Source organism: Oncorhynchus mykiss, chromosome 7, assembly GCF_013265735.2.
Source record: "Oncorhynchus mykiss isolate Arlee chromosome 7, USDA_OmykA_1.1, whole genome shotgun sequence".
In the NCBI taxonomy this organism is placed as follows: domain Eukaryota; kingdom Metazoa; phylum Chordata; class Actinopteri; order Salmoniformes; family Salmonidae; genus Oncorhynchus; species Oncorhynchus mykiss.
In genome coordinates, this window is record NC_048571.1 from 65,246,585 (window position 1) to 65,274,020 (window position 27,436).

The 27,436-nt window shown below is 42.2% G+C and overlaps 1 protein-coding gene across 3 annotated transcripts; it reads left to right on the plus strand.

The window, feature by feature from the left end:
- Window positions 1–27,436, plus strand: LOC110528259 (LETM1 domain-containing protein 1). 3 transcript variants are annotated; one of them, XM_036983844.1, is made up of 10 exons: window positions 1–21; window positions 454–530; window positions 17,931–18,064; window positions 18,415–18,530; window positions 18,814–18,896; window positions 19,100–19,286; window positions 19,747–19,848; window positions 20,236–20,388; window positions 20,819–20,915; window positions 26,523–27,436. In XM_036983844.1, the coding sequence occupies exons 4-10, from the start codon at window positions 18,426–18,428 to the stop codon at window positions 26,585–26,587; spliced, it is 792 nt and encodes a 263-aa protein (XP_036839739.1). In that variant the 5' UTR covers window positions 1–21; window positions 454–530; window positions 17,931–18,064; window positions 18,415–18,425; the 3' UTR covers window positions 26,588–27,436. The 3 variants fall into 3 exon arrangements, with proteins under 3 accessions (XP_036839739.1, XP_021465845.1, XP_036839740.1); XM_021610170.2 differs by lacking the exons at window positions 1–21; window positions 454–530 and adding an exon at window positions 16,470–16,649; XM_036983845.1 differs by lacking the exons at window positions 1–21; window positions 454–530 and adding an exon at window positions 16,678–17,098.

The window sequence follows — 27,436 nt, forward strand, 5'->3', positions numbered from 1 at the left end:
GCCCAGGCCAATTCGCAACAGGTATTGTAGTTGGTGTACTTCGTTTGCTAGCTGATGGGCCTAGCTCGAGGCTAACTCGAGGCTAGCTGGTGCTTGCTTCTGGACAAGAGCGTTAGCCACAATAGCCACTTGGTAGCAGCTACTTAGCTGCGATGATTTGATGTAATGGTCCAGAGCTTGCGGCAGGAATCAGGTGATGTAGTGGGAAAAAAAACAGTCCGATATGCTCAGGGCTGATATCGCGCTGTGCAGACTGGCAGGCATTATGCAGGCACCATCTTGCATAACAATGAACAGGTGCATAATGAGTGTGTGAGAGAGACAGTATGGTTAGTAGCAAGGAATAGACCAGGTAGAGTTTTACTCCTGGTTTTAATATTTTAATTATGTTTTGACCATGTTTCTTCCCTTGCAAGAGACAAATGCATTTGTTCATGGGTTTATGTACCTTAGATGGCTGTCTTACACCTTGGAAGAAGAACTCTTGCAGCTGAGAAAACGTAGTGTACTGACAGTGTCCCAGTCTGACGGTAAGACACTGCAGATTTATAATCTTCAAAGAGATTAAATTACACCCCACCACTCTCATCCCTCAACCACAGAGAGCCTGCACACACACACACACGCACGCACGCACACACAACGGCTTGGGTTTCACCGGCAGATGACAGTCTGGCATTCGGCCTGAAAGTTGTTCACAGCAATACCACCCCACCACATGCCACCCCCCTTCCCCCACAACACACACACACAAACACATACACACACTTCAGAAAGGCCCAATATAAAAGGCGGGGGGACAAGGTCAGAAGGAACACATGCTGTCAGACACACTAGTCCAGGTGAGAAACAATCAGGTAATGCTTTGATTCCCCTCCAACCTCCAACCTCTAACACAGAACCGCAAACCATTTAGGCATTATGCCTGAACCTGACTGGTAGATTACATATATAGGCTAGTATTGATTGGAGTTATAATTGGGACAGGAAATTCCAAGCACTAGTTATAGTCTATAACTATGACCCTTTATTCCGATAATTCAAGTTGGTATTTTAACTTGCTAAGCATTCAACACTGTTTTAAATATTTAGCACACTACCATAAAAATTGAATTCACAATTTAGTTTCAGGGGTTGTTTTAGATTCCTTGTCTACATAAATCCACAATTGGCCCTTCTTTAAGCCATGCCCCCCCCCCCCCCCCCCCCCCCCTTGATTACCGTTGCAACCTTGGACAACATTTTCCCGGGAAGCCCAACTACCCATTTCACTGCTGGTGAAATCCCTTCACAATGATCCCAAACTGTGTTTCTAAAACACAAAGAAATTAAACCCCTTGCTAATCAAGAAACTCTTGGGTATGTTGTGGTAGACTGTCAATACAATTGCTTTACAGGAACCTGGTAAAATTACGTTTGTAGTGTAGCTAACCACTGAAAGGCTCTGAATTCACTGTCAGCATGCAGTCAAAGCTATGACCACTTTTGGTGCAAACTAGTGCTCTCAAATTGAATCCTGATGTCGACAGCAGATGGGAGTTGTATTCATAACATTGCTAACTGAGTTAGCTAACATACATTTTAAGAAAACAAGTTGTATTAAGTGGCCAGCTACAGTAGCTAAATCAAAATCAAAATCAAATCAAATGTATTTATATTGCCCTTCGTACATCAGCTGATATCTCAAAGTGCTGTACAGAAACCCAGCCTAAAACCCCAAACAGCAAGCAATGCAGGTGTAGAAGCACGGTGGCTAGGAAAAACTCCCTAGAAAGGCCAAAACCTAGGAAGAAACCTAGAGAGGAACCAGGCTATGTGGGGTGGCCAGTCCTCTTCTGGCTGTGCCGGGTGGAGATTATAACAGAACATGGCCAAGATGTTCAAATGTTCATAAATGACCAGCATGGTCAAATAATAATAAGGCAGAACAGTTGAAACTGGAGCAGCAGCACGGCCAGGTGGACTGGGGACAGCAAGGAGTCATCATGTCAGGTAGTCTTGAGGCATGGTCCTAGGGCTCAGGTCCTCCAAGAGAGAGAGAGAAAGAGAGAATTAGAGAGAGCACACTTAAATTCACACAGGACACCGAATAGGACAGGAGAAGTACTCCAGATATAACAAACTGACCCTAGCCCCCCGACACATAAACTACTGTAGCATAAATACTAGAGGCTGAGACAGGAGGGGTCAGGAGAAACTGTGGCCCCATCCGAGGACACCCCCGGACAGGGCCAAACAGGAAGGATATAACCCCACCCACTTTGCCAAAGCACAGCCCCCACACCACTAGAGGGATATCTTCAACCACCAACTTACCATCCTGAGACAAGGCTGAGTATAGCCCACAGAAATTTCCGTCACGGCACAACCCAAGGGGGGGCGCCAACCCAGACAGGAAGATCACATCAGTGACTCAACCCACTCAAGTGACGCACCCCTCCTAGGGACGGTATGAAAGAGCCCCAGTAAGCCAGTGACTCAGCCCCTGTAATAGGGTTAGAGGCAGAGAATCCCAGTGGAAAGAGGGGAACCGACCAGGCAGAGACAGCAAGGGCGGTTCGTTGCTCCAGTGCCTTTCCGTTCACCTTCACACTCCTGGGCCAGACTACACTCAATCATATGACCCACTGAAGAGATGAGTCTTCAGTAAAGACTTAAAGGTTGAGACCAAGTTTGCGTCTCTTACATGGGTAGGTAGACCATTCCATAAAAATGGAGCTCTATAGGAGAAAGCCCTGCCTCCAGCTGTTTGCTTAGAAATTCTAGGGACAATTAGGAGGCCTGCGTCTTGTGACCGTAGCGTACGTGTAGGTATGTACGGCAGGACCAAATCAGAGAGATAGGTAGGAGCAAGCCCATGTAATGCTTTGTAGGTTAGCAGTAAAACCTTGAAATCAGCCCTTGCCTTGACAGGAAACCAGTGTAGGGAGGCTAGCACTGGAGTAATATGATCAAATTTTTTGGTTCTAGTCAGGATTCTAGCAGCCGTATTTAGCACTAACTGAAGTTTATTTAGTGCTTTATCCGGGTAGCCGGAAAGTAGAGCATTGCAGTAGTCTAACCTAGAAGGGACAAAAGCATGGATTAATTTTTCTGCATCATTTTTGGACAGAAAGTTTCTGATTTTTGCAATGTTACGTAGATGGAAAAAAGCTGTCTTTGAAATGGTCTTGATATGTTCTTCAAAAGAGAGATCAGGGTCCAGAGTAATGCCGAGGTCCTTCACAGTTCTATTTGAGATGACTGTACAACCATTAAGATTAATTGTCAGATTCAACAGAAGATCTCTTTGTTTCTTGGGACCTAGAACAAGCATCTCTGTTTTGTCCGAGTTTAAAAGTAGAAAGTTTGCAGCCATCCACTTCCTTATGTCTGAAACACATGCTTCTAGCGAGGGCAATTTTGGGTCTTCACCATGTTTCATTGCTAGCTAGCGTTAGCAATGCTTGGTTGTCAAAGAGAGTGAGAGCTAGCTAGCTAACCAGCTGAGCTAGCAAACAATGTAACAAAAGTATAATTTTGTATAATTTTTTCAATAGGCTCTGCACTTCAGGAATCACAGTAGCAAGTACTCTTGGTGCACTGTACAATTATTAAGCTATTTAAACATACAGTTTTCAAAGAAAACTATCAGTTTTTGCCATAGACCTCACTGGCTTTCATGCGATTTAAACATGAGCTTGTCTGACAGTTGCTATCCAGCGATGGAGTGCTGCGATTAGTTGGCCAAAATTTGGGGCGAGGCTTATCAAAGGGTCAATTGTTCCCAGACTTATGCCAAGGCATTAGGGTGAAAAAGCTCTCATTCATATGTGGACACTTACATTACATGTACTAGAACAATAACTAAGCAAGTAAGTACCACACATCTTCCATATGAGCTTCTTGCAACCTGAGAACACTTGCATGGGCCCCAGGTCTTAAAGAGGCATTAACATGCTAGCTCTAGCACAAAAGGGGAGTAGCATAACAAAAACATAGGCCTCTCACCACTGTGAAGTGTCAGGGGGATGAAGGCTGTCCTTCACCGAGTCTGATACATTTCAAACAATGTGTTTAAAATTGCACTCTATTCTCAATGTAGTTCACTACTACCCATAGGGCTCTGGTCAAAAGTAGTGCACTACATAGAATAAAGTCCTTTTTGGAACGCAGTGTTACGTAATACTGCCGAAGGACAAGGAGAGGGAGTCTGCTATGCGCCCTTTTAGGTATGGTTGCTGCTCACCGTAGAGGACAAAATCTATCGCACTCCATTGGGGGGATGCCACCTCCAATGTACCGTTCGCTGTCTTGGGACAGGAAGTACAGAGCTATTTCTGAACCAATGTCAGCCACAGCCCCATGACTCGTCTTCCCACATCCCAACTCGTCCCCCCACCCACCCCACCGTCACCCCCCTCCGACCCAGCCCCCACTACAAAACCCTAGCCTGGGTTCTGATTGGAGAGCACTGCTGTGTCTGCAAAATATAGCCTGGCAGACTGCAGACAATGGCTCCAGCTCAACTCTGCAGTCAACGGTCATGTTTGGGGAATAAAGCATTAGCAAGGGTCTCATAGCATCCTGTCACAGAAGATCCCTGTCTATGACGCGGTGGACAGCGGTGCCAATATATCAATATAGCGCCATGTCAAGTGTTTAGTGCCCAAGTACCTATTGACTGTTTTCTTCTCTGTGTTAGACTTATTAGCATGTCTATATTCAGCACCGTCAGTGCGGTCTGATTTATTCATATTATATGACAGGTCTTTGTACTTCCCATCTACCAGGGATGGTGTGGAGCTATTGGGAGAACAGGCCCCGAGTAATATATTTTTGTGTCATAAAGAGTAGTATATAACTGCAGTATGTGGAGAGTAGTACAGTGGTAAATAGCATTAGAATAGTATAGTACAGTATGTACAAGCCCCTAACGATGTGACTATCTCCTTCTAGCTGTGCTTGATAAAGTGGAGTGTAACTACAGTGTAGCAGGATAACAAACAGTCTTATTGAGGGATTCAATGATGTACACTATACAGAGGAGCCAATAGTGTGAATCACCAAGCCAGCATGTTCATAACAACACCAACCCCTGTACACAATCCTGCCCTTGACAAAACCTGACGAAAACCCCCAACAAAAGACATTTTCCTTCTTTTCTTTTTTTTTGTCACTTTTTTGTTCATACCCCCCCTCCCCTGCAATGGAGACATATTTGAATGTGTGGGCATTGGAAATCCTGCATCACACATTACCAGAGATTTCATCTCCACTGAATGGATGTGTTTGACCATTTTTTTGTGGGAACTGTTTCCCACTGAACGAGTAGAGAACAAGGCCCGTTGTTCGACAGAGGAACCATTGCAGCAGATGACGGTTGTGGAGGGAAGACATGAATAAAATGATTTAAAGAGGTCCCTCCCATTCACTTTGTCTTTGACTCTCACTCCCACTCATGTTTTTATGACGTGTTTCAATAATTACCTCAGGCTGAGTTCATCTGGAGGACTGGCTTTGTGAAAGAGAGAAATGGAAAAGACCCACACACATGAAGAAAAGAGATAAGACCTACTTTGTGATGGGAAGAGGACAGAAATGAGTTTGTTGACAACACATAAACATATTTTCCACCCTTTTCATTTGTAGTGGTGGCTCCTGGCTTCCTAAAATGTTTGGTCCATGTATGTTTTTTGTCACACTCTTAGTTTTAGTCTCACATCTTTAAAATGACAGTCATTCAGGCTTGTCCACACTCAGTAACTAAAACAACTCCTAAGCTGACCCACTGTCTCATAAATGTGCAGAGCATGTGGGTTTTCAATTATAACTTCAAGGCAGTAACCTGTATTGACACTTAAAACTGTGAAAGGGGAAACTTCTTATGGTCTAGTAGTAGAGAATGCCCAGTCAGCGGTCACAGTCTGAATAAGACAGGCACACTTGTACTGTATGATGTATCTACATAGATTTATTGAGTCATGCATGCACAGACAGAACACACAGTATATGTCCAAGAATAACTTTATGAAAGCCCAGCAGAATGTATACCGTACACATAGCAGCCTGTGACAATAAATCATATAGATAACGCCTTTTTACCCCTTAAAAAGGCTGAAAAGATGTTGTCATGGGCCTTCAGATCCTCAAAACGTTATACAGCTGCACCATTGAGAGCGTCTTGACTGGCTGCATCACCGCTTGGTATGGCAACTGCTTAGCATCCGACTGCAAGGCGCTACAGAAGGTTAGTGCGTACGGCCTAGTACATCATTGGGGCCGAGCTCCCTGCAATCCATGACCTCTATATCAGGCAGTGTCAGAGGAAGGCCCTAAAAAAAAACAGCCACCAAGATCATAGACTTTCTCTCTGCTACCACACGGCAAGCGGTACTGATGCACCAAGACTGGATCCAACAGGACCCTGAACTGCTTCTACCCCAAGCCATAAGACTGCTAAATAGTTAGAAACATAGCTACCCAAATAACTACCTGGACTATCTGCATTGACCTTTTTTGCACACATTTTTCTGACTCATCACATACAGTACGCTGCTACTGTTTATCTGTCACTTTATTCTTAGTTATACTGTACATGTCTACCTCAATTACCTCATACCCTTGCACATCGACTTGGTACTAGTGCCCCGTGTATATAGCCATGTTATTGTTACTCATTGTGCATTATTATAACTATTTTTATTACCTGTTTTTTCTATTATTTCTCTATTTTCTTTCTCTCTGCATTGTTGGGAAGGACCCGTGAGTAAGCATTTCACTGTTAGTCTACACCTGTTGTTTAAGAAGCACGTGACAAATAAAATGTGATTTTATTTGATTACTGAATATGCAGGTCAGTGAGGAAGGAGACAGCTTCAGTATGCGCCCCAAATGGCACCCTATTCGCCATGGTCAAAAGTAGTACACTAAAAAGGGAATAGGGTGCTATTTAGAATGCACCTCAGTTAAAGGAGAAAAATCATAAGACATTAAACTGTGATGAATGGGTCTGAACCGTCACCGAAGCACCCAGCTGCTGTGGACAACATGCTTAGTCACTGTCATCAAATATAAGTATGAAGTGAGACAGCATTAGTCTAACATGGGTTCTCTCACTTTTCCTCCAAAGCCAGGCGCAAACCCTTCAATAAAGGAACTGAAGTTCCTCTTCTAACTGATTCACATTTTAGCTGAGGGACCACACATTTGTTTTTTTTACCAGGTAGGCCAGTTGAGAACAAGTTCTCATTTACAACTACGACCTGGCCAGGATAAAGCAAAGCAGTGCGCCAAGAACAACAACACAGAGGTACACATAAACAAACGTACAGTCAACAATACGATAGAAATATCTATGTACAGTGTGTGCAAATGTAGAAGAGTTGGGAGGTAAGACAATAAATAGGTGAAATAATTACAATTTAGCATTTACACTGGAGTGATATATGTGCAGATGATGATGTGCAAGTAGAGATACTGGGGTTCAAAAGAGCAAGAAGATAAATAACAATATGGGGATGAGGTAGTTGGGTGTGCTATTTACAGATTGGCTGTGTACAGGTACAGTTATCGGTAAGCTGCTCTGACTGCTGATGCTTATAGTTAGAGAGGGAGATATAAGACTCCAGCTTCAGTGATTTTTGCAATTCGTTCCAGTCATTGGCAGCAGAGAACTGGAAGAAAAGGATGCCAAAGGAATTGTTGGCTTTGGGGATGACAAGTGAAATATACCTGCAGGAGCACGTGCTACGGGTGGGTGTTGCTATAGTGACCAGTGAGCTGAGATAATGCGGGGCTTTACCTAGCATAGACTTATAGATGACCTGGAGCCAGTGGGTTTGGCGACGAATATGTAGCGAGGGCCAGCCAACGAGAGCATACAGTGGTGTGTAGTATATGGGGCTTTGGTGACAAAATGGATGGCACTGTGATAGACTACATCCAGTGCTGAGTTGAGTGTTGGAGGCTATTTTGTAGATTACATCGCTGAAGTCAAGGATTGGTAGGATAGTCAGTTTTACGAGGGTGTGTTTGGCAGCATGAGTGAAGGAGGCTTTGTTGCGAAATAGGAAACCGATTCTAGATGTAATTTTGGATTGGAGATGCTTAATGTGAGTCTGAAAGGAGAGTTTAAAATCTAACCAGACACCTAGGTATTTGTAGTTGTCCACATATTCTAAGTCAGAACCGTCCAGACTAGTGATGCTAGTCGGACGGGTGAGTGTGGGCAGCAATCGGTTGAAGAGCATGCATTTAGTTTTACTAGCATTTAAAAGCAGTTAGAGGCCACGGAAGGAGTGCTGTATGATTTGTCGGGATCCAGATTTTGCAGAACATCAGCATCAGGAGGCTTGTGCAAGTTGCTGCAGGGGGTGCAAAGCTGTTGGCCGGGGTAGGGGTATCCAGGTGGAAAGCATGGTTAGAGTGTTGGACTAGTAATTGAAAGGTTGCAAGATCAAATCCCCAAGCTGACAAGGTAAATATCTGTCGTTCTGCTCCTGAACAAGGCAGTTAACCCACTGTTTGTAGGCTGTCATTGAAAAGAAGAATTTGTTCTTAACTGACTTGTCTAGTTAAATAAAGGTAAAAATACATGTTTTTTTAAATATCTAAGGGGGTGCCGATGGTTACGGATTTAGGCTTGTACCTGGTAGGTTCCTTGATCATTTGTGTGAGATTGAGGGCATCTAGCTTAGATTGTAGGACTGCCGGGGTGTTAAGCATATCCCAGTTTAGGTCACCTAACAGTACGAACTCTGAAGATAGATGGGGGGCAATCAATTCACATATGGTGTCCAAGCGGCAACGGTGAGAGACTTGTTTCTGGAAAGGTGGATTTTTAAAAATAGAAGCTCGAATTGTTTGGGTACAGACCTGGATAGTATGAAAGAACTCTGCAGGCTATCTCTGCAGTAGATTGCAACTCCAGCCCCCTTTGGCAGTTCTATCTTGTCGAAAAATGTTATAGTTGGGATTTTTGGTGGCCTTCCTAAGCCAGGATTCAGACAAGGCTAGGACATCAGGGTTGGCGGAGTGTGCTAAAGCAGTGAATAAAACAAACTTAGGGAGGAGGCTTCTAATGTTAACATGCATGAAAACAAGGCTTTTACGGTTACAGAAGTCAACAAATGAGAGCGCCTGGGGAATGGGAGTGGTGCTGGGGGTTGCAGGGCCTGGATTAACCTCTACATCACCAGAGGAACAGAGGAGGAGCAGGATAAGGGTACGGCTAAAGGCTATAAGAACTGGTCATCTAGTGCATTCGGAACACATAAGGGAACACCAATGTTAACTTTTATTTATGTTACAGCGAACTTAACATTCCTATGCAAACTAGGACTAGGCAGCATATCCTTGTTGTCATGTGCCCCAGGAACTTGACCTTGACCACGACCATAAAATTAGGTCAAAATCCAAAATTAAGCAAACAATGCAAAGTGGACCAAACTGATGATGTGAAGATTGCTTGAAAAATCTATATTTGGTGAATGTATTCATTCATGACAATGGAATATTCCTTTAAAAAAAATCCTACCCTGGCCTACCAAGAGTTGCTGAATATTTTCTCAACTAACTTTGACAGTTCAGCTTGAAAATAACAATCAGCAGGTGGCACATGTACCTTGGATACAAACTAGAGCTCGGCTGCATTTCCTTGTGTCCAAAATTGTAGTCAGTAATGTAACGGTAATGTAACTCACATTTTATCTTCGCAGACGATGGGGAGGAAGGAGGAGTGGCAAAGGGGTAAAAGGATTGGGGATGGGTGGGTATCATAAGAATGTTTCCAATATTAGCCTTGTCCTGACTTTAAAAATAGAGCTTCATCACATGGAATCAATAATGCCACTTAGAAGTGACAGAGTGTGTGTTGGCGGCAAGGACCCTCCGTGGATTAGCGCTCTCTGTGCTTGGTAATCACTACCACATTTGGATGGCAACACCACTAGCGGTCAGTCGTCAAAAAGGCCTGTGGGGAACTCCAGTGCACAAAGCCTATACAAATAATGTTGTTGGGCCTTTGCAGATGTAAGATCTTAATTTCATCACCCTGTTGCAGGAGAAATTAAGATCTGTATCTTCATTAAATGATCATCTTCTATTTGACTGGCATAATTGATGCTTGATGCTAGAGCTTTCAAGGTTAGGTCATTTTCAATTTTATTCATTTGCAAATATCTTTGCAAACAAACATCCATTTCCAAAAATCACTTGATACTTTATTCATAGCATTTGCATTTACCATTTACACATCAATGACAGTCAAAAAACATAGACTGAAGAAAAAAACATCATGGTGATAGATGATGATCAAAAACCAGGTAATATCCTCAAAATACACACTGCCTTGTTTTCTCTACAAAATTAAAATATAGCAGATGTTGCCTGGGAGAGCTTAGTGTGTACATATTGTAACTTTTCCAACCACATCATGAGATACCCACTAGGTCCTAGGACTTTCTCGGAACTAGCCACTACAAATCTTCCCCTGCGATGCTCAGTCAGTGACCAATATAGATCCAAGATAGAGATATCGCATGGCCGATAAACTCGAGGGACAGGCTGTCCCCTGGACGCACTGCGGCTCATTCAAGTGACACGGTCTCTGAACCAGGTCCTCCACCAGTGTCTAGTTTAGATCAATTGCATGCTAAAGCCAGCATTGTACCGTTGCATCAGCTATAGGCAAGTATCTCACTTATAGCTAGTGTCTCACCTCACCCTCATCTTATGGTTCAAATTCTCCTGTATATAATTTTATTAAAGCAGTGTCAGGTACCAACTGAATATCCTACATTATAAGTTACATTAATACTTCACTCTGAACTTGTATTTACAATTACTTATTCTGACCCTAAGGTCTTCACCTATAGTAACTTGTCTAGAGCGTATCAGTGGGCAACATCTAGGTCAACTCATTTGACAGACTGCCCTACTCAGTGGTTGTCACTAGTTACCAGAGCCACAAAGTCAAAATTGGCTGTGTCGTAAAGATGTATGACAACAAAAATGTTATTTAAGTTAGGCATAAGGTTAGCAGTGTGTTTACGGTTATGGATAAGGTTAGGGTTCAAATCAGCTTTTAAAAAGATACATTTTAGAAATGGTCGGGGTTTAGCCATAATTATTTGTGGCTGTGGTAACTAGTGGCAGCAACTCAGCCTGATGTGATGTACAAGATTGCCATCTGCTGGCTATATAGTGTCCCTACAATTTAATTCAGTTTAATATTTAGACAAATGTGGCCTACATGCTGAGATAACTTGATATTACATCATAATAGTAGTAGTAGAAGAAAATGGACTACTTAAAAATGTATATGGCCTCAATGGCGTTGCCCTTCCGGTCACAGAAGCCATTATGGGACAGATCACCGTTGCCATACATCTCTATGGGTCGCTTGTACTTTCACGCACGGCGACGGGCGAGTGGCGACGGCGGTTTCAATGTGCTGATTCGATTATGCTGAGCCGCGGGGCACCGGGCATATGTCCATCGCGTCATCGAGCGAAAGCGGGGAACAGTACTCGGTCATTTAGTCAACAAGGCTGCATGACGCATCATCCAGAAACAAACAACATATAGTTTTCCATTCCATTCCTTCCCTATCAAATCTAAAAATCTAAAAATGTCAAACAGAAAACCGAAGAAAATGAACAACAATGACAAATGGTTTGATGAAGAATGCAAAAACCTAAGAAAGAAATTGAGAAACCTGTCCAACCAAAAACATAGAGACCCAGTCTATGCCTTCACTATGGTGAATCACTAAAACGATACAGAAATACACTACGGAAAAAGAAGGAACAGCATGTCAGAAATCAGCTCAATGTAATTGACGAATCCATAGCTAACCACTTCTGGGAAAATGGGAATACACTAAACAAACAACACAAATAATTATCAATCCAAAATGGAGATGTATGGGTTAACCACTTCTCCAATCTTTTTGGCTCTATAACAAAGAACAAACAGCAAAAACATATACATGATCAAATACAAATCTTAGAATCAACCATTAAAGACTACCAAAACCCACTGGATTATCCAATTACCTTGAATGAACTACAGGACAAAATAAAAACCCTCCAACCCAAAAAGGCCTGTGGTGTTGATGGTATCCTCAATGAAATGATCAAATATACAGACAACAAATTCCAATAGGCTATACTTAAACTTTTTAACATCATCATTAGCTCAAATCAAATCAAATGTATTTATATAGCCCTTCGTACATCAGCTGATATCTCAAAGTACTGTACAGAAATCCAGCCTAAAACCCCAAACAGCAAGCAATGCAGGTGTAGAAGCACCGGCATCTTCCCCAATATTTGGCATCTTCCCCAATATTTGGAACCAAGGACTGATCACCCCAATCCACAAAAGTAGAGCCAAATTTGACACCAATAATTACCGTGGGATATGCGTCAACAGCAACTTTGGGAAAATCCTCTGCATTATCATTAACAGCAGACTCATACATTTCCTCAGTGAAAACAATGTACTGAGCAAATGTCAAATTGGCTTTTTACCATATTATCACCATACACACCCTAATTGACAAACAAAACAACCAAAACAAAGGCAAAGTCTTCTCATGCTTTGTTGATTTAAAAAAAAACTTTGACTCAATTTGGCATGAGGGTCTGCTATACAAATTGATGGAAAGTGGTGTTGGGGGAAAAACATATGACATTATACAATCCATGTACTGTACACAAACAACAAGTGTGCGGTTAAAATGGGGGAAAAACACACTTCTTCCCACAGGGTGAGACAGGGATGCAGCTTAAGTCCCGCCCTCTTCAACATATATATCAACAAATTGGAGAGGGCACTAGAACAGTCTGCAGCACCCAGCCTCACCCTACTAAAATCTGAAGTCAAATGTCTACTGTTTGCTGATGATCTGGTGCTTCTGTCACCAACCAAGGAGGGCCTACAGCAGCACCTAGATTTTCTGCACAGATTCTGCCAGACCTGGGCCCTGCCATTAAATCTCAGTAAGACCAAAATAACGGTGTTCCAAAAAGAGGTCCAGTCGCCAGGACCACAAATACAAAATCCATTTAGACACCGTTGCCCTAGAGCACACAAAAACTATACATACCTTGGCCTAAATATCAGCGCCACAGGTAACTTCCACAAAGCTGTGAACGATCTGAGAGACAAGGTAAGAAGGGCCTTCTATGCCATCAAAAGGAACATAATATTTGACATACCAATTAGGATCTGGCTAAAAATACTTGAATCAGTTATAGAAACCCATTGCCCTTTATGGTTGAGGTCTGGGGTCCGCTCACCAACCAAGAATTTACAAAATGGTACAAACATCAAATTGAGACTCTGCATGCAGAATTCAGCAAAAATATAATTTGTGTACAACGTAAAACACCAAATAATGCATGCAGAGCAGAATTAGGCTAATGATACCCGCTAATGATCAAAATCCAGAAAAGAGATGCTAAATTCTACAACCACCTAAAAGAAAGTGATTCCCAAACTTTCCATAACAAAGTCATCACCTACAGAGAGATGAATCTGGAGAAGAGCCCTAGTTGGTCCTGGAGCTCTGTTCACAAACACAAACAGACCCCGCAGAGCCCCAGGACAGCAACACAATTAAACCCCAAAAATCATGAGAAAACAAAAAGATAATTACTTGACACATTGGAAAGAATTAACAAAAAAGTGAGCAAACTAGAATGCTATTTGGCCCTAAACAAAGAGTACACAGTGGCAGAGTATCTGACCACTGTGACTGAACCAAACTTAAGGAAATGTAACAGGGTTATGTTGGTGATTCCCCTTGCCACTTTATTGTTAAGCCAATGGGTTTTTGGTTTTAGTTTTGTCTTGCCTTCACCTAATCAACATGACATCTTATTGGCTGGTTTGCGTAGCTTGCTTACGAGGGAGGATGTTTCATTAGAATCATCCCAGTGAACAAGCACCAAACCAGCGGTAAGTTGTTGGTTGCAAAGCACTGCACGTCAAAAGTGATTTTTATACTCCCAAGTGATGATTTAAATGTACAATTTATATCAATTTGTTTGTAAATGTTATTCAAACATCACACATAAGATGCAGCATTTTTTGGTGCATATTTGTTCTGCATTTTGTTGTAGAGAATTCCAGCTAATACTAGCTAGCAACTTACTGTGTCTGGTGGGGGGGTTCATATATTTTGTACAGTGCGTCACGTGCAGAGTTGGATGGTGAGCTGTGCATTGCATGACGTGCAATTTTGTGCTGTTGCTATCAGAATAAAGCTCCATGACTGGTGCTACAAGTTGGAGCTCCTGTCGATGATTGATTGTACACAACGCAAGAAGAGTACTGTTACAGAAAGATTTGACTATGTACAGAATCAGTGAGCATAGCCTTGCTATTGAGAAAGGCCGCCGTAGGCAGACCAGGCTCTCATTAGAAGACAGGCTATGTGCACACTGCCCACAACATGAGGTGGAAACTGAGCTGCACTTCCTAAACTCCTGCCCAGTGTATGGCCATATTAGAGAAGCATACAGTGGGGCAAAAAAGTATTTAGTCAGCCACCAATTGTGCAAGTTCTCCCACTTAAAAAGATGAGAGAGGCTTGTAATTGTAATCATCATAGGTACACTTCAACTATGACAGACAAAATGAGGGGAAAAAATCCAGAAAATCACATTGTAGGATTTTTTATGAATTTATTTGCAAATTATGGTGGAAAATAAGTATTTGGTCACCTAAAAACAAGCAAGATTTCTGGCTCTCACAGACCTGTAAGAGCTGTCAAAGGACACCAGAAACAAAATTGTAGACCTGCACCAGGCTGGGAAGACTGAATCTGCAATAGGTAAGCAGCTTGGTTTGAAGAAATCAACTGTGGGAGCAATTATTATGAAATGAAAGACAGACAAGACCACTGATAATCTCCCTCGATCTGGGGCTCCACGCAAGATCTCACCCCGTGGGGTCAAAGTGATCACAAGAACGGTGAGCAAAAATCCCAGAACCACACGGGGGGACCTAGTGAATGACCTGCAGAGAGCTGGGACCAAAGTAACAAAGCCTACCATCAGTAACACACTACGCCGCCAGGGACTCAAATCCTGCAGTGCCAGACGTGTCCCCCTGCTTAAGCCAGTACATGTCCAGGCCCGTCTGAAGTTTGCTAGAGAGCATTTGGATGATCCAGAAGAAGATTGGGAGAATGTCATATGGTCAGATGAAACCAAAATATAACTTTTTGGTAAAAACTCAACTCGTCGTGTTTGGAGGACAAAGAACACCATACCTACTGTGAAGCATGGGGGTGGAAACATCATGCTTTGGGGCTGTTTTTCTGCAAAGGGACCAGGACGACTGATCTGTGTAAAGGAAAGAATGAATGGGGCCATGTATCGTGAGATTTTGAGTGAAAACCTCCTTCCATCAGCAAGGGCTTTGAAGATTAAACGTGGTTGGGTCTTTCAGCATGACAATTATCCCAAGCACACCGCCCGGGCAACAAAGGAGTGGCTTCGTAAGAAGCATTTCAAGGTCCTGGAGTGGTCTAGCCAGTCTCCAGATCTCAACCCCATAGAAAATCTTTGGACGGAGTTGAAAGTCCGTGTTGCCCAGCAACAGCCCCCAAACATCACTGCTCTAGAGAAGATCTGCATGGAAGAATGGGCCAAAATACCAGCAACAGTGTGTGAAAACCTTGTGAAGACTTACAGAAAACGTTTGACCTCTGTCATTGCCAAAAAAGGGTATATAACAAAGTATTGAGATAAACTTTTGTCATTGACCAAATACTTATTTTCCACCATCATTTGCAAATAAATTCATTAAAAATCCTACAATGTGATTTTCTGGATTTTTTTTCTCTCATTTTGTCTGTCATAGTTGAAGTGTACCTATGATGAAAATTACAGGCCTCTCATCTTTTTAAGTGGGAGAACTTGCACAATTGAACTAAATACTTTTTTACCCCACTGTATTTCCCTCAGATTACACAGATCCACAAAGAATTTGAAAACAAAAAAGATTTTGGTAAACTCCCATATCTACTGGGTGAAATACCAGTATGCCATCACAGCAGCAGGATGTGTGACCTGTTGCTACAAGAAAAGGGCAACCAGTGAAGAACAAACACCATTGTAAATACAACCCATATTTATGTTTATTTATTTTCCCTTTTGTACTTTAACCATTTGCACATCATTACAACACTGTATTTAAACATAATATGACATTTGAAATGTCTGTATTCGTTTGGAACTTCTGAGTGTGTAATGTTTACTGTTCATTTTTATTGCTTGTTTCACTTTTGTATATTATCTACTTCACTTGCTTTGGCAATGTTAACATGTTTCCCATGCCAATAAAGCGCCTTGAAATGAATTAAAGCCTTCCCAATGAAGACAATCACCTTTGAATGGCGAAACACTGAATCCTACTAATTACAACACGCGCGTAAATACTGTACTTTTGAGTCGACCGGGAGGCCGATGCAAAACACGCCTATTGACGCACTCGCGCCTTATTGACGCACTCTGCAGTGTAAAAACAACCATGGCGCTGTGCAAGAGAGGGGTCCAATGCTGCGTTACAACGATAATACGATGCAGTTATCCATTTCAAGGGATCTCAACCGTGTCGACATACACTCCAATATTAGCCTACTCAAGATTAAGGTACTGAATAACGCGAATGTCACTGGAAGATGGAGAGTAGCTAGCCTATTCGAAATGGTTGGTCGGTAATTGTCGTTGGTTATTCTCTCTGGTCCTTCCAGCTAGAGCTAACGGTGATCATTCTAATGTTGCAAGCACGCGAAATAAACAATGTCGCTAACAGCGTTGGCATGCAGCCTTCTCGTCAGTTTCTGGTGGTCGGTACTAACGTTAGCTTCTATAGCCTCAAAGGCATAAACTCTGGTCTTTTATATCTAATTTAAATTAGATGTTAAACCTAACCTTAACCACACTAACTTTATGGCTAAGCCTAACCGTATTGAGACAAAAAAATAAATTATTTTTGATGTGCTCATTTAGTTTTTGTGTATGAAATCTGACTGCCTATAGAAGCTAACGTTAGTGGAAACCATTTTGGTAAGCGGGGGGCGCGGCGCCTCGCCATGGAGGTAGAGAACATTTTCTGCAATTCTATTCATTTTTCCATGGGGCAGAGTGAACATTTTGCGGGTTTAAAGCACATTTCCTGTCATTTTACACATTTTGCCATGGGATGATGAGAAAAAATGTAAAGCTAATTTCCTGCTTTCTACACGGTTTTCCATGACTTATGCCATGTTATTATGATATGTGATTTTAAAGTGACTAACACAATCGATTGCTAGGTAAGTTAGTCTAGCCAGCTATCTATAAAATGTCAGCTGACATGGGCTAATTGAGTGACTAACAAGCAGAACGGACAGTTATGCCGCTTATGCCTCAGAACAGCACTGTTTAAACGGTGACAATGTAACCAAATACATTTGCCTTCCTGATAAATTTTGTGATTTTTTTTTTTCTCCCGGCGGCAGGTGCACGTGAAAGAGCAAAGACCACTGTCAGTCAGCAAAGTCATCTTATTTCCAAAGTGTTAATCCTTTCCCTGATTTTTAGGTGACATTTGTGAGTTAAATCAGTGTCTAGGGATTGAAAGTAAGCCTGCAATCCTCCTGCAGGCTAGCACATTATGCTGCATCCAGAGGTTAAGCAGACTATTGTCAACAGAAATCTATTACATTCCCACTGAAACCTTTATAGGCTTAGGTGTCCCAAACTAAACTCTTCCCTGTCCTCATACAAAACATCACATGGGATACATACAAAAACATAATCTTGAAACCCAGAACCAAATTATTTTATGAACACTGGGATGATGGGGGGAGAGACTAACAAAAACACAATGTCACAAGGTATTTTTAATGTAATTTGTCTCTAAATCTGATATCCCTCTCTCTTGTACAGTGTATTATCCTGCAGGCACTACTCGTTATCTCAGGGCAGACTAGGCATATTTCAGAGAGCCAGTGAGAGGTATGAGAAATTCCTTGAACATCGATTCCCCCACCTCTACATCCTTTATACCACCTTTGTGAAAGGTAAGTACCCCCTAACCAAAATGACACCCTCTAATGCCTAACTGACAACTTTTCATGGGCAGTTCCAGGGAGGGGTTTGATGGTGGTGAAGCCCCTTCAAAAACAGGCTTAGCACCCCCAAGAAATAATGTATTATTACTTGCATGCATAGGTTGCAAGCAACCCTACGCAACAACCAAGCTACTTCTTAGCTACCTCAGTGCAACTTCTCCATAGACGGTCTACAGCTGTAACATTTTCCATTTGGAATTGGATAGCCCCTTTCCCGCTAGATTGTGCTGCCCAAAGTGTATGTGTTTTTCTTTGAGGCAATACCATGAAGCATTTTTGCAATGTGTTTATGTGTTCAGGATTTCGGCTCATGGTACACGATGTGAGGGAAACGAAGAGGATAAGGATGAAAATGCTCACTCAAGATGTTTCACTCAAAGAGCTGCCCTACCGTGAGATGGAGACCATCATTCTGGTCAGTGAGTCACACTTTGCAGTTCCACCCTGGCAGCCATACATTTTGTGCAGTAGACACATTGACTGTGTCCCAAATGGCACTGTAACCCCTTCATAGTGCACTACTTTTGACTAGGGCCTCTAGTCAAAAGTAGTTCACTATAGGAAATACAGTGCCATTTGGGATGCACATATCATAGAGGCAGTTTATGACTGTCATAAACTCTACAGCAGAGAACTTGATAAAATATTCAAATGTAATGCTCTCTTTCTGTCTGTACCTCTCTCTCTTTTTCTTGCAGTTTCGCAAAGACATGATAAAAGCCATTCCCCTGGTGATAATATCTATCCCGCCTTTTGCCATCATTTTGGTTTTCACTCTAATGTGAGTTGTTGTGAATCAACCAACCTGATATTGACTATCATTTGCTAACAGTTTTAAGAGTGATTGAAAAGAGTGCCAATTAAGTCAATTTTAGGGGAGTCGTGCATGCTTCCAAAATGCCTTTTTGGGGGGGGGTATTAAATGAATGGTGAATGATGGGTTACTTCCAACCTTTAATCTGATATGTGTCCCCTCCTTGGTAGGTGCCTGTTCCCTAGGCAGCTCCTGATTCGCCACCTGTGGACTCCGCAGCAGCAGCAGGACTTCCAGAGGTTGTACCACGAGCAGAGATGCCGACACCGTGAGAACATCCTGAAGGGTGTGGCCTGGTCAATACCTCACATCAAAGAGTGGACCCTCCGCAGCCATCTGCTTACTCTTATCAGCAAGGTTAATCATTTAGCTCTTTAAACTCTGAGCATGTTTGTTAATTGAACACAGACATTTCAAACAGTTGCCATGCATTTATTTTATTCTAGGCCTATACTGTAGGTAATGATTCATCACAATTTTGAAATGCATAACCAGACTGTCAGTGTATGTAAATATTACAGATCATCTAAGGGTTATCCCATCTATACAATTCTGTGTTTACTAATTATCATTACATAGATGATCAGTGAGAAATTGTGTTAATGGCTAAAGGGAAAGGTCCACACCCATATCATGCTAATAATACATTGTGATAACTTCCCACACCAGCAATTGGTTGAGGCCTTTTGTGTTATGAGAGTACAAGACTGTAAGTGGGTGTTTTTTGTGTGGAGAGTGCAGTTGAACCTGTCCTGCTTGGTCCAGTTGGTGTGTATCTGCAGAATGGGAGGGGTGATTTGAAATGTTTGTTATGCAGGTGCAGAGTGGGGCTCACCCCAGTGTGAAAGACATCAGTGCAGTGAGAGGCGTGTTTTCCGGACAACCACTGGGATTAACAGGCATGGACTCTGGTCACATGGTAAGGATTTTTGGTGTTTATTTCAGAGTGGGCCTCTGCTTGGAAAGAGCATCGCGTTTCATATTGTTATGCAATTGTGTTTTATAAGAAACTTGGAAAGAGCAGATTAGGAGGGTGAGGGTCATCCCTGTATAAAAATAGTTTACTTTCATCTGTGTTCGGTCTTAGGTTTCACAATATGCAGGTTATTTTAACTCTTTTTGATTTGTTTGGGGATTCAATTCACATGGATGATTCATCTGACAGGTGTCTTTCTCACTCTTTCTCCCCATTTATTCCTCTCTACACTTCCCTTTCTTTCCTGGTCTTTATTTTTCCCCATGCTTCCATTTCTTTCCCCCTTCCTATATTCTTATCATCTTCTAATTCCATTGTTCCCTCTCTCAGAGGCTGCTGTGCTCCCACCTCTTGCTGAACCCCTGGCTCCCTGGGTTCCTGCTCCGGCGACGGCTGAGGGCCAAAGCCCTGGACCTACTTTACTTGGATCAGGCTCTAGACACACTGGGACAGGGCCAACTCACTGACACAGAGATTAGAGAGGTCAGGTTCCCCACAACCCCTCCATATAATCCCATCTCAAGACTGCCATTTATAGATCTAAATAAAGTCAATACGGTACTCCCTCTATACAAATGGGTTGAAATGGAATAGCAAGTGATAATCGGAGAAGTCAGGGGTCTCAACACTGTCATTTTTAGATAGAAATCAATTAGCAAATGCCTTTACACAAAGCAGAATTTGTATTCAGTAGATGTGTCCGATGCAGTAAGCAAACCTACAACTCGGGTGTAGCACTATATTCTAAAAAAGAGAGCAGTTGGAACTGCTAGCTGATGTTCCAGTGTATGGTTTATGGCATAAAAATAAACATACATTATCATCTTTGGTAAGTCAGAATTACAAATTTACAAGGGAAATGTTTTATCTTAAGCGTGATGCACTACTTCTCTTCCTCACTCCACTTCCCCAGGCCTGCTATCTGCGGGGTCTCAATCCCAGTAGCCTCACCACTAGCCAGTGTCGAGAGTGGCTCCTCCAGTGGCTTCAGCTGTCTACCCAGCTCACAGGTCTGACACATTTTACTTACAGGCAGACTTGGATTCAAATACTATTTTAAATAATTTCATATATTTTGGGTTTTCAATTGAGCTTGCCTGCTGCGGTGGAACCAATAGAATTGTCGCTAAAGTGCAAACCCCTCCCGTGGCACTCAAGGCGGGCTAAAGCAATCACTCAAATATATTTGAAAGACTTCAAAAAGTATTTGAACCCAGATCTGTTTTACACACCGGGGATTGCTTGCTGTCATATTTATGACAGCTTGGTTCACAATGCCAGTTTGCTCTATACACTCTATTTTTATCATGGCACATCCTGGCTTTCACAGTGCACCTGCTATACAGCATTATGCTATTGACCTGGGCCCGGTTTCCCTATAGCGATGGAACCTAGGCCTACGAGGGTTTTAATGAAGCATCGTTCCTACAACAGCTGAAGATGTAACATGCGTTTCCCAAAACACTGCACAGAAAGAACGTTGGTTGGAGCATGTGTCGATACTGATAGGATCGAAAGACAGTGCTTCTCTCAGACCAGCTTTTTCCATTAAAATCTAACCTCAACATGGCAATTATTCCACAATAAAGATGGCGGATCAGCTCCTAAAGAGAGACCACTTATATGGTTGCAAATATTGAGGCAGCTTATTTTTATGCTTGCCCTGTAATAATGTACTGTATCACAGATTTGGCACATCATTGCGCACATTTTGTTACACACTTCAAAAAATAAATTGGTGTAGCCTACAATTTGCGAAATAGAACTCAAGTGACTGAACATTATATTGATTTCAATATGACTGAAATATATTGGCCTATGTAGCCTATACTGTATCTTTTAATGCAGTCGTTTTGATTTGAAGCATATTTTTAATCAAGAATATATAAATATTTGGATGAGCAATGTCGGAGCAGCATAGACTAAGATACAGTATATACATATGAGATGATTAATGCAAATTATGTAAACATTATTAAAGTGGCCAGTGAATTCAAATCTGAATATAGGGTAGCAGCCTCTAAGGTGCTACTGATGACTGTTTAACAGTCTGATGGCCTTGAGATAGAAGCTGTTTTTCAGTCTCTCGGTCCCAGCTTTGATAACCTCGCCTTCTGGATGATAGCAGGGTGAACAGGCAGTGGCTTGGGTGGTTGTTGTCCTTGATTTTTTTTGGCCTTCCTGTGACATCGGGTACTGTAGGTGTCCTGGAGGGCAGGTAGTTTGCCCCCCGGTGATGTGTTGGGAAGACCGCGCCACTCTCTGGAGAGCCCTGCGGTTGCAGGCGGTGCAGTACCAGGCGGCGATACAGCTCGACAGGATGCTCTCAATTGTGCATCTGTAGAAGTTTAAGGGTTTTAACCTCTCTAGGGTATGTGAGATGGTAGCGTCCCACCTGGCCAACATCCAGTGAAATTGCAGAGCGCGAAATTCAAAAATACTAAATTCAAATATTTAACATTCTTGAAAATGTGTTATACATCAAAATAAAGCTTAACATCTTGTTAATCCAGCCGCCGTGTCAGATTTCAAAAGGGCTTTACGGTGAAAGCAAACCATGCGATTATCTGAGGACAGCACCCCGCATACAAACACATGAAAATCATATTTCAACTAGGCAGGTGCGACACATGTCAGAAATGGCGATATAAAAAAATGCCTTACCTTTGATATTCTTCTGTTGGCACTCAAAGGTCCCAGTTACATCACAAATGGTCCTTTTGTTCGATAATGTCCTTCTTTATAAACTCAGTTTAGCTGGTGCGCTTGAGTCAATAATCCACTGTTTCCCTCCATCAAAATGCATACAAAATGAATCCCAAACATTATTAAAACTTTTCCAAACAAGTCAAACAACGTTTATAATCAAATCTTAGGGATCCTAATATGCAAATAAACAATCAAATTTAAGACAGTATGTTCATTACCAGAGATAAATAAGAAAGAACGCGCTTTCCTCCACGCGCTTGGAAATACTACAGAGCCACCTAGAAAAACTACCATTTCTGGGTCACAACTCTTTCTAAAGACTGACATCTCGTGGAAGCCCCAGGAACTACAATTTCGGAGGACTTGGGCTTATAATTATAGCACTAACCATTTGAAAATAGTGGTAAGCTGAATTTGTTCTTGTTTTTTGGGGGGATGGTTTGTCCTCTGGGTTTTGCCTGCCATATCAGTTATGTTATACTCACAGACATAATTTTAACAATTTTAGAAACTTTAGAAAACACTATCTAAATCTACCAATTATATGCATATCCTAGCTTCTGGGCCTGAGTAACAGGCAGTTTACTTTGGGCACGCTTTTCATCTGGATGTCAAAATACTGCCCCCTACCCCAGAGAGGTTAACTTCTTTGGGAATGGGGGGCAGTATTGAGTAGCTTGGATGAATAAGGTGCCCAGAGTAAACTACCTGTTACTCAGGCCCAGAAGTTAGAATATGCATATAATTAGATTTGTATAGAGAACACTCAAAAGTTTCCAAAACTTTTAAAATAATGTCTGAGTATAACAGAACTCATATGGCAGGCAAAAACCTGAGAAAAATCCAACTAGGAAGTGGGAAATCTGAGGTTTGTAGTTTTTCAAGTGGTTTCCTATCCAGTGTAAATGGGGTCAGATTGCACTTCCTAAGGCTTCCAATAGATGTCAACAGTCTTTAGAACGTTGTTTCAGGCTTCTATTGTGAGAGGGGAGCGAATAAGAGCTGTTTCAACAAGTGGTCAGGCTGAAAGCCTTTCGTCTAGTCTCGCGCGTGGCCGTGAGCACGACGGTCGTTCCTTTTCCTTTCTAATGACAACTGAATTGTCTGGTTGGAATGTTATTGAAGATTTATGATAAAAACATCCTAAAGCTTGATTATATACATTGTTTGACATGTTTCTATGAACTTTAATGGAACTTTTTTCACTTTTCTTCTGGACTTAGTGCCCGTGCTTTGTGCATTTGGATTAGTGAACTAAATGCGCAAACAAAAAGGAGGTATTTGGACATATAGATGGACTTTATCGAACAAAACAAACATTTATTGTGGAACTGGGATTCCAGGGAGTGCATTCCGATGATCATCAAAGGTAAGTGAATATTTATAACGCTATTTCTGACTTTTGACTCCACAACTTGGTCGGGTATCTGTATGGCTTGTTTTGGTGGCTGAGCGCTGTACTCAGATTATCGCATGATAAAGCTTTTTTGAAATCTGACACAGCGGTTGTATTAAGGAGAAGTTTATCTTTAAGTGCCAAGCCAAATTTCTTCAGCCTCCTGAGGTTGAAGAGGTGCTGTTGTGCCTTCACCACACTGTCTGTGTGGGTGGATCATTTAAGTTTGTCAGTGATGTATACGCCGAGGAACCTGAAGCTTTCCACCTTCTCCACTGCGGTCCCGTCGATGTGGATGGGGGGTGCTCCCTCTGCTGTTTCCTGAAGTCCATGATCAGCTCATTGGTTTTGTTGACATTGAGTGAGAGGTTATTTTCCTGGCACTACAATCCCAGGGCCGTCACCACCTCCCCGTAGGCTGTGTCGTCATTGTTGGTAATCAGGCCTACTGTTGTCATCTGCAAACTTGATGATTGTTGGAGGCGTGCGTGGCCACGCAGTCATGGGTGAACACTGAGTACAAGAGGGGGCTGAGCACACACCCTTGTGGGGCACCTGTGTTGAGGATCAGTGAAGTGGAGGTGTTGTTTCCTACCTTCACCACCTGGGGATGGCCCGTCAGGAAGTCCAGGACCCAGTTGCACAGGGCAGGGTTCAGACCCAGGGCCCCAAGCTTAATGATGAGCTTGGAGGGTACAATAGTGTTGATTTATAGCTCAGCATGCTTACATGGGTATACCACATGTCCAGATGGGTTGGGCAGGGTACAGTGTGATGGCGATTGCATCGTCTGTGGATCTATTGGGGCGGTAAGCAAATTGAAGTGGGTCTGGGGTGTCAGAGGTGATCCTTGACTAGTCTCAAAGCACTTCATGATGACAGAAGTGAGTGCTACGGGGTGATTTAGTTCAGTTAGCTTTGTTCCTGTACCCAAGAAATCAATGTTGGACATCTTGAAGCATGTGGGGACAGCAGACTGGGATAGGGATAGATTGAATAGGTCCATAAACACAATGGCCAGCAGCCTTGCGAGGGTTAACATGCTTAAATGTCTTACTCACGTCAGCCACGGAGGAGAGCCCACAGTCCTTGGTAGAGGGCCGTGTCGGTGGCACTGTGTTATCCTCAAAGCGGGCAAAGAAGGTATTTAGCTTGTCCGGAAGCAAGACGTCGGTGTCGGCGACGTGGTAATACCTTTGGCATTTGAGGTGTTCTAGGTCGGGTGAACAAAAGGACTTAAGTTCCTGTATGTTATCACAATCACACCATGAGTGGTTAATCATGAAACATACACCCCTGCCCTTCTTCCTGGAGAGATACATGATGAACTGAGAACCCAACTGATTGTACAGGCTTAGACAGTATATCCTGAGAGAGCCATGTTTCTGTGAAACAGAGTGTTACAATCTTTCTCTCTGGAAGGAAATGCTCGCAACTTTATTATCCAGAGACTGAACATTAGCGAGTAATGTACTCGGGAAGCGGTGGGTTGTCTGAGCACCTCCTAGAAGTCCACTCCAAATACCTCTTCTCTGCCGGTGGTGTTTTGGATCAGCCTCTGGAATCAGTTCAATTGCCCTGGGGGGGGTCGAACAAAGTATCCGATTCGGGAAAGTCGTATTCCTGGTTGTAGTGCTGGTGAGTTATCACCTCTCTGATATCCAAAAGTTATTCCCGGCTGTATGTAATAACACACAAATTGGGGATAATAATGTAAGCAATAACACAGAAAAACAGTACTGCAAAGTTGCCTAGGAACTGGAAGCACGGCTGCACGATCTGTCGGCGCCATTTTCACAATTGTTACTTGTTTGTAATAATTTCAAAGACATTGCAACTATGTATTGTAGGCAACTTCGCTCCAAAGTTATCTGCGGTCACAGAGAGACAAACAGCTTTATTCTATGTTTAGTGGAATCCTTCAGTTTATGAAGTGGTGGGGAATGGCATAAAAAGCATTTAACATCGCACTTAGCTGTTCTACAAGTGGTATAAGGCAGTCTGTAAATAACAAGGGTTTAAGTGTAACTTGAGCAACGATGGTTTTGGGGAAACAGTCTGGATTTAACGATGCTCCTTCAAATTCTAATGATGAACTTAAGTCTAAGATACTTTTGGGAAACTGGGCCCTGGTATTTACAAAAGAAATGACATGGTAAATATGGTTATTATATAGTAATTGCAGATATTACACTCCACAGTTCTTGGGGATTCGTGAAAAGACCGTCATTATACCTTGTTATATAATTTCATAGCTACAATGGTGTTGAATGCTTTGAAGTAGCCTATACCAGAAAGTAGCCATTTAATTTCTTTATCACACAAACACCTGAAAGTAATTTTTAAAATAAATGTTTTAATGTAGTAATAACTTCTGCTTCATTAATATTTAGAAGTGTATACTTCCACAGATGGGGCATGAATGTTAATTCTTTATTTTCCAATTGTCACTCATGAATCTCAGATAGTATTCACTATCCTTGTCTTATGGGTCTCCTTCTGTGCTTTCTAGAATCAGAGACATCCCTTCTGCTGCACAACATGGTCCTGCTCTCAGTAAACTATCCCAGCTCCTGACCAGAGGAACAAAAGCATGCAGCGGCAACCAGACTTCATTATATTTATTAATTTGCTCTCAGGCGAGAAAGTCTAATGGAACAGCGACAATTGTTATCTCGTTTTCTTGGGATAGAAAGGGAAAGAATGATCCAAACTGGTAAATTATTACCATGTGGAGAATCAATGATTCAGTGCATGAATGACATTGACTTTTACTGTGCTGTATGTCTTAATTCATTCCAGTCAATTGATGTCACACATTTGGTTGCAATCACACGTGTACGTACACACACACACACACACACAATAGACGTCACGCATATGTCTTGTGGAATGAATTGGAAAGAGATGCACTGGATAATGTGACTCAAAAGAAGGAGCTCGCACACACAAACTTTTATTTGGCATGCAAACATTTCAGTCTACCAACTGGTGTTCAGCATAGAATTGGGTTCCCAAATATGCCAATGCAGCCCAGCTGTACCTTGCTCTTCCAAAATGTATAAATGTCCTGTTGTGGGGCTGTGTATTGATACTTTCAAGGAGATAGTATGGGACATTTTTGTGTGTGGTGTTAATGTAAGTGTTCCTTTTTAGGTAACTTCTTGACTTGGTAAGTATGGTGCATTGTAAAATGATAGTCTGTCAGGTCAGAACACCAGTCTGTAAGGCGCATACTTATATAGGCCTACCGTAATAAATTTGAGACATAAGGAGACATTTGTTTAAATTTATCTGAATTTATTTATAACAATTTATAACACTGGAAACCATATTGCAACCAAAAGTTGCGGGTGCATATTTAGTTTCACCTAATATAAGGTACATCTAATTAAAAAATAAGCACAGTGTTCATGTGTATGACAC

Excerpts from the sequence above, each read along its gene's own strand:
- LOC110528259 (XM_021610170.2), top strand. The coding sequence starts at position 16,528 with ATGGCGCTGTGCAAGAGAGGGGTCCAATGCTGCGTTACAACGATAATA. Across the intron at positions 16,650-17,930 it reads TTAGCCTACTCAAGATTAAG|TGTATTATCCTGCAGGCACT; the intron begins GTACTGAATAAC and ends TCTCTTGTACAG. Across the intron at positions 18,897-19,099 it reads ATTTTGGTTTTCACTCTAAT|GTGCCTGTTCCCTAGGCAGC; the intron begins GTGAGTTGTTGT and ends CCTCCTTGGTAG.